The sequence below is a fragment of the Solanum verrucosum genome, unplaced genomic scaffold (genome assembly GCF_900185275.1).
Source record: "Solanum verrucosum unplaced genomic scaffold, falcon-dt-bn FXZP01000112.1, whole genome shotgun sequence".
NCBI lineage: Eukaryota > Viridiplantae > Streptophyta > Magnoliopsida > Solanales > Solanaceae > Solanum > Solanum verrucosum.
This window is the reverse complement of record NW_026020441.1, coordinates 2,520,226-2,527,800: the sequence shown is the minus strand read 5'-3', so window position 1 is coordinate 2,527,800 and position 7,575 is coordinate 2,520,226. Positions and strand designations below refer to the sequence as shown.

General features: G+C 34.5%; 1 protein-coding gene across 1 annotated transcript; it reads left to right on the top strand.

The window, feature by feature from the left end:
• Window positions 1-3,417: 3,417 nt before the first annotated feature.
• On the top strand, window positions 3,418-6,540 carry LOC125808467 (protein yippee-like). Its single transcript, XM_049488171.1, has 5 exons — window positions 3,418-3,670; window positions 4,587-4,630; window positions 5,864-5,972; window positions 6,059-6,114; window positions 6,202-6,540. Exons 1-5 carry the CDS (start codon window positions 3,575-3,577, stop codon window positions 6,284-6,286), a joined length of 390 nt encoding a protein of 129 aa, XP_049344128.1. The 5' UTR covers window positions 3,418-3,574; the 3' UTR covers window positions 6,287-6,540.
• Window positions 6,541-7,575: the final 1,035 nt, after the last annotated feature.

The window sequence follows — 7,575 nt, the reverse complement described above, 5'->3', positions numbered from 1 at the left end:
ACATGAACTCCTAGAGGTTATGACTCTGTATGGTTAGTTGTAAGTCGACTCAATCGGGATATAACGGAGGAATATAGTAGAGATATGCTTGAATGGAATTTTTGACTCTATGAAGTTCCATTATTGTTTATATTGGACGGTAAATCACAATGTACAACATATTTTTGAAATTTGTTTCAGAAAACCTTGACTACATTTCTAGAGGATATGCTAAAATCTTTCGTTCTTAATGTAATTGGAGGTAGTTGAGATGCTTATCTAGCATTGGCTGAAATTGCCTATCACAACAAATCACACTACGCAATAGATGGATCCATATGAAGAATTATGATAGGTGACGTCTTTCTCCTATCAGAAAGTCTGATGGTGGAGACATTAATGTATTGGGACCAGACTTGGTATTGAAAGCTTCAGACAAAAGTTGCTCGCAATTCAAGTAGGTTAAAGGTTTATACATAAAAGAGGAAAGGAAATTTAGAGTACATAGTTGGGGACAAAACCTTCCGAAGAGTCCATCAAGGAATAGCGTGAAGTGATTTGAAAAGAAGAAGAAGAAGAGCTAATTTGAGCTCAAAATTTGTAAGACCATATAAAATTTCTTGACCAGGTGAGAGTAGTGTTCTACCTTTTGAAACCTTCTTTTGAGATGCATTTTGGTTGTTCAGTTTTCTACATCTGTTAAGAAAATGTATATTAAACTCCTCTTGTGCTTGAAGCACCAACTATACAACGGGATGATAACTTAACATATGAGGAGGAATCAATGGCCGCTGTTGACAGGCAACGAAGAAATTTTGGTCAAAATAAATTGTGTCCATGAAAATCGCATGGGGGAAACATACCATTGAAGAAGCTACTTGAGAATTGGGAGAGGATATGAAAGGTCAAGTATCCACACCTATTCTGAGTTACAAATGACTTAAATTCGGGGACCGAATTTCTTAAGGTGGGGAGAATGTAATATCCCATATTTTAAACAAAGACATATTAATCATTAGCCAAAAAAAAATCAAATGGGCCTTTGCCCATCAGAAACCTAATAAGGGAAACACTAAATTAAGCTAAAGAAATTATTGGAGTTAAGAGTTTTATCAGCAGCTCTTGGAAAAGAAAAGGAAGAAAGAGTACGTTCTTGGAGTCTCTTCCTGTGAAGGAGCATGAAATCGATTAAAACAGAGAAAAATAACTAAATGGAGAAGAAGTGGAACTCTTGCTATTTCAATTATGGATTTCAAGGTAAGTATCTTAAATTAGTTTAAAGATTGAATTTGTATATTCCCTGACTATAAATTTGAGAACTGAGAGTTTGAAAAACATGGGTTTAGAAGGAATAAAGGAATCCGTTAAACTCTTATTATCTTACGGTTTGAGTGAGTATGTTAAATGTTTGGACCAAACTTTTGGTAGTTCGGCATAAACTGAAGAAGAATTGCTGGACAGTGACATTAGTTCTGTTTATTATAGGGTGAAGTAATCAACACTGAGACTGTTTTGCGGGATCTGAAGCACCAATTTGATATAAATTGATAGATTGAGAGTCTATCATAAAACCTCGAAGATTGGGTATTCTGAATTTAGTATGAATTAGCCTAAACGAAGGAAGTATTATGAGACCGATATGATGTGATTATAGATTGATTGAAGGAAGTCATACAGATTGCCCAAGTGACAGATTTGGTACTTCAACACGAGTACTGTGAGTAGTAATCTTGCCACAATTTGTATTTCACAAATTTCATGATTTTTACATGGTTTATAAAGTAAATGTGTTACAGACTGTTTTGAACTTGCATGTGGGACAAGTTTTTTACTGGATATGATACTGAAAAGATTATTTGAGATGATCTCATTCTTACAAGATATGATTACTGATATTGAAAAGGTTTTACACTTATTTGAGAAATAATATTTTGACAGGTGATTGTTAAACTTTGAAATGATATGATTTGATAAGATTTAAATGCTCTGTTCGATTTTCAAATGCTTCTACTGATTACAAGAAAAATATAAATGGGAGTAGATCTTGATGAATCTCGTAGCTAACGGCGGGGTCATTAGACCTGGTGCACCTTGTAGTTATTGATTACTGATAAAGCCCTTGCTAGTGGGAAGGTAGAACTAGTATACTATTACTAATATCCCTCGAGTAGGGACCTACTGATATGAATATTTAACTCCTTTATGAGGAGTTTACTGCTATTGGTTACTTCTTAAAGAGAAGGTCACACTGATTACATGATTCATCCTTGGAAACCTCCCAGCTATAAGATTTGATATGGAAATGTTTTTATGAGTTTATTATTAAGTATTTACATTGATTTTGCTTATATGAGGCACATAAGTTTGAATAATATTATGATTTCTGAAAAGGCATTATTTCATCATTTTGATTATTTTACTAGCATGTTTTTTGACTTGTCCCTTAAAAAAATGGTTGTGGTTAAGTATTATTACTCACTGAGCTAGCGTCTCACTCCTCGCTAATTGTTTTTACAGAGAACTCAGGTGGTATTAAAGAGGATTTCATTAGCTAGAGAGTGTGATTCGGTAGCACCTGGTGAGCCCCGCATTGCTTCGCGTGGCAAGAGATCTATTGATTTGCTATGGTTTATTCAGTTCTTTAAAAACTCTTAGGGTCGCTCCATTCGTCATTCTTTCCTTTGAGTCATGAGTATTTCTTCGTATTGTAGTCAAGTGACTGGTTTGAATTTCTTTTTCATATTTGGAGATAACTGGTATTATTGCGTCAAAGTTAGACCATCAATGGATATTAGGTTTTAGTTTGTAGTTGTTATTATTTGTGTTGTGGATTTCTGAGAGTGGAAAAATTCAGGCTAGGCACAAAAATAAAGGAAATTCTGCCCGATTTTCTGTTAATTTATGGTAAGGCTTGCTTTGGGATTCTTTCCCCTTAGCGCCGGTCATAGACCTAATTTGGGTCGTGACATAAAAAGGTAAAATTATGTGAGTTTGAATACTCAAGACCTTCGTTTGAGAAAGAAGATGATTAATGTGTTGTCATGTTTCGAGAATGAATGTTCCTAAGGGGGAAAGGATGTAACATCCTGGGTGTTTTAAGATTGTCCGTTGTCTCATGTTGAGAACTTACGAGCTATGTTGCTCAGACTCTTCAAAAGTTCCAACGGGTGCGTGTCGGATTCGCCAAAAGTAGTGTATTTTTGGAGAATCCGAGACGGGTGCAGCATCAAAAGTGAAAAGTCCGCGCAACTAAGCTTACGAGTAACTCTAGGGTACTTTTGGACCAAATTATCAACGATAAGGGTATTTGTACCAAAGTATTGACTGCAAGGATAATTTTGTTCATAAATAATAACATTTTTATTCATTTCACATAATTTAAGGATATTTTTTATCTTTTCCATTTTTAAAATGGACTAAAAAGGACAAAAGCAAGTAGCATTAAATTATTCAAAGAGTCCCTCACACATTGAATCCTTTCCCTTTCTTGACGTTACTTACTATCTTCCATCCGAAACAAAAACTATTACCCCTTTTTGGATAACTCCTTTTCCATTTTCGTTCTTCAATTTTCTTGTGATCTTAAAAATCTTTGATGGGGAGATTATTTGTGTTGACTCTTGAAGGCAAGATCTACAGCTGCAAGCACTGTGGAACTCATCTTGCCCTTTCTGAAAACATTGTTTCCAAGGTTTTCCTCCATCTTTTCTGTTTGATCACTCTGTTATTGTGATTTCTTGAAATTGGGATCTTTTTAATTTTGATTTTGATTTATTTTGTTGTAAAAATACAATCTTTGGCTTGATCGGTGGTTTCGGTTTCGTTTCTAGAACTTGTTAGGGATTGTTGTTGGTCTGTTTAAGTAATTTTAGATGTATATAAAAATTGGCTACTTTAAATCAGCTATGTGAGTGAAGAAGGTCTCAGATTGAGTAATTTTGCCCTAAAGGAGATGAATTTTTTAGCATCAAAGAGCTGGGTTTTGTGGAGTTGCTGGTTTTGGAGTAAAAGGGATTGTATGAGCATTCTTTGTGAACTTTAAAAAAAATAGTAGTTATTATTGCTGATAACATACCATACAATATTCCTGCTTAATCCAGTTATGAATTAGAGGAGTTGTTTGTTGAGTCTGATACTTGGAGTGTACTTGATTGGCATTTTCCATTTGTTCCATGTTTGTGTGCTAGTGGCTTCAATATTTCAAACTATTATTGTTATGCCCAGTCCATTGATCAGGTCTTGGGACTGATCTATTTTCTATATTTTGATCAATTTGGTGCTTGTTTGGTCACTTTATTTTGCTCAATTTCATTGTAATGTGCATTCATGACTTTCTTTATTATATAAGTTGACTTTGTAGGTCAGTCTTTCCTATGAAAAATTCCATATAACTTCTATAGCATAGAATCAGAGCACATTTTCAAGTGTTGGAGCTTTGAAACTACTGTTTCTTAGAAAATTCAAATGCTTTTGTATGGAGTAAAATATTGATTCTGCATTTAATTATATTGAAGTTTAATGTTGTTTCATCCCCTAAATAATGTATGTGGTCATTCTGAGTTATGAAGTTATCTAACTCTATGTTTTCCTTCTGATCTTTCCTTCAGTCTTTCCACTGCAGACATGGAAAGGCTTATCTCTTCAGTAAAGTGTAAGTCTCTTTTTTATTCTGCAAATTCAATCATCAGATATGTTTGTGACATTTTCATATGTCCAATCTTTAAACTTGCAGCATGAAAATCACAAGTGCAACTTACAACTTCTGTTGGTTTTATTCTTGTTTGAGTATGAATTACCATTTATTTCCTCTGATTGTTGTTAAGCTTTTCTTGGCATCGATGGAACATGAGTTATTTGTAGCTTGGTTAGATGAACAATGATATTACTACGGTCAAGCTTATCCATACCTCTGGCACAGAAAGATGAAAAAAGCTTCCATATAAATCCTCTTATTTGACTTCCACCCCTTCTTTTATTGGTGTGGAGGACACTATTAAACTAGAAAGTGCAAAAAGATGAAGTATTGAAGAATTCATGTTGGTAGTAGTTAGCCAAAAATTTCATGATTTGAAATGAAAAAGATTTGTTTTTCAAAAGTTGAGTGCAACTGGAGTATGTGCAAATTATTTGGCTTTTACTCTACATGGGTCAGATAGCTCTCAGGATCTTTGATTTTATTATTAGCTCCGAGTCATTATTATTATGGAAGGTCACAACCAACCTAGAATATTTGAGAACACATGAAAAGTTGTGTACAAGGCAGGCTATACCCTGTAGGTTTAGTTTGTTAAAGACATGGTACTGTATATTTATATCTTCATACATTTGTGTCATTGACATTGCTCTCAGGATCTTTGATTTTGTTATTAGCTCTGAGTCATTTTTATTATGGAAGGTCATAACTCATAACCAACCTAGAATATTTGAGTGCACATGAAAAGTTGAACGAGGTAGGCTATACCTTGTAGGTTTAGTTTGTTAAAGACATGGTACTTTATATGTATATCTTCATACATTTGTGTCATTGACTATAAAATTAGCACCAGAATTTGATCTATTGGAATCACTATAGAACCTAGTGGGGATTTTACCAGACTATTATATCGTGTACTTTTGAGTGTATTTTGCAGGAGTACAAATATTAACACATCAATATATAGAATAAATTCTTACTTGACTTGGGTTGTTTTCCACTTGGTAGCAGCATTACAATAGTTATATGGCTGAATACATTTATTATGCTCAACTTGATTGCTTTCCTGTTCAAGAGTTCTGCTCTTCTCAAATCTCTTCATTTCATTTCATCATTTAACAGAAAACATACAAAATGATAAAGCACTTTGTAGTTCTGTATATTCTATACGCCTTTTTTTTCTTTTGACAGGGTGAATGTCACTTCTGGCGAGATAGAAAATAGAATGATGATGACTGGTATGCACACTGTGGCAGACATTTTCTGCGTCTGTTGTGGGTCAATTGTTGGATGGAAATATGTGAGTATGGAGTGATAAAATGCTAGACATTGTCGTTTGGCAGTTGGTAGAAGTTTTAGTTCCTAATATAGCAATTCTTTTTTCAGGAGACCGCCCATGAGAAGAGCCAAAAGTACAAAGAAGGAAAATCAGTGCTTGAGCGGTCAGTTGATTACTTCAGTTTTCTTTAGAATTGAGTTAGGAACATATCATAAGTCCTCACTGAGGTACTTTCTTTTATACTCAACAGGTTTAAGATTTGTGGCCCTGATGGAAGCCATTACTGGGATAGTCATGATACTCATGTTGCAGGAAGTGATGCTGATGGTGTTTGATCACCATCCAGAACAAAAATTCTATCCCAAAATGTACATTCTTTAACCCACCACCCCATTAGTTCTTTATGGACCATTGGATTCTTGAATAGCTTAAGCTACTACAGCTTCTTTAAGATTGTCCTCTATTGTGTATGATAATATGGAAGCAGCCATGTGTTGTTGCAAACTAACATGACCATCTGCCTGTATTTGTTTGCAATAACAAGACATTACTAGTAGCAACCACTCTGCTTTCATTGCTTCGATCTTTCCATAGTTGTTTGGTAGCTGGATAGAGTTATGTGAGTATTAGTTATGCAGGTATTACTTATGTTGGGTTTAGTTATGCATGTATTACTTACGCGGGTATTAGTTATTAGTTATGCAGGTATTAGTCAAGCAAGTAGTCTGGACATGAATTTTTGAAATAAAACCAAGACTATAAATTGATTTGCCGTCTACTTTGCCCTTCTCATAACCATCCCATATCCTCCCTAAATAACTCTCATAGACCATTTAGGTCTACCTGGTCAGAAAATAAGAGATTTTCCATAAATCCCCAATATTTCGATCAAGGCAGTTGCCGAATCATATTACATAGTTCTGGCAACAACAAAAGCTTAAAAAATTAGCAACTTACCCCATCATCACATCAAAACTTGGTAGAGTTCATAGCAGTAAAACTGGTATTGTATGGTGTGAAGTTTTGTCCAAATGTAAACAGAATGATGTCCAAAACTAGCTAACATTTTTGTCTGACAATCATGGCTTTGTTGTTTTATCAACAAAAATATGACAAGGAAAACTCTCCCTCAACAAAGTTCCAGTAGATAACAACTATTTGGCTACAATTAAGATTATTCAGCAGATGTGTAATGACTTATTTCGTCATTATAGTTGTTTAGGGCTATAGTACCCTTGTGTAGATCTCTGTGTGTCAAGAGTCGGTAGAAATCTGGAAATTGAAAATCGAGTATGAAATCTGCTAGTGTTTCACTATAGCGGACACTTTCTTTGTAATGACTAGATCACTATTTCAACCTCATTAACTTCTGTTGAGCATTTCATATGCTCAAAGAATCAATTTATGGGGTTTCTAGGTAGGCTAGGTTCATAATTCTATTCTAGAAAGACAAAATTTAACGAACAAGAATTGAAAATCATTCATAATTAACCTGCCCCACATGTTGTGCAATCAAAATAATAACCCTAGGTTTCAATGGATAAAATCCTATGGATATTCTTTTCAGTTATGGGAGGAAACTGAATTATGGAAGAAATGAATGAATGGAGAGCACTTACCTTAA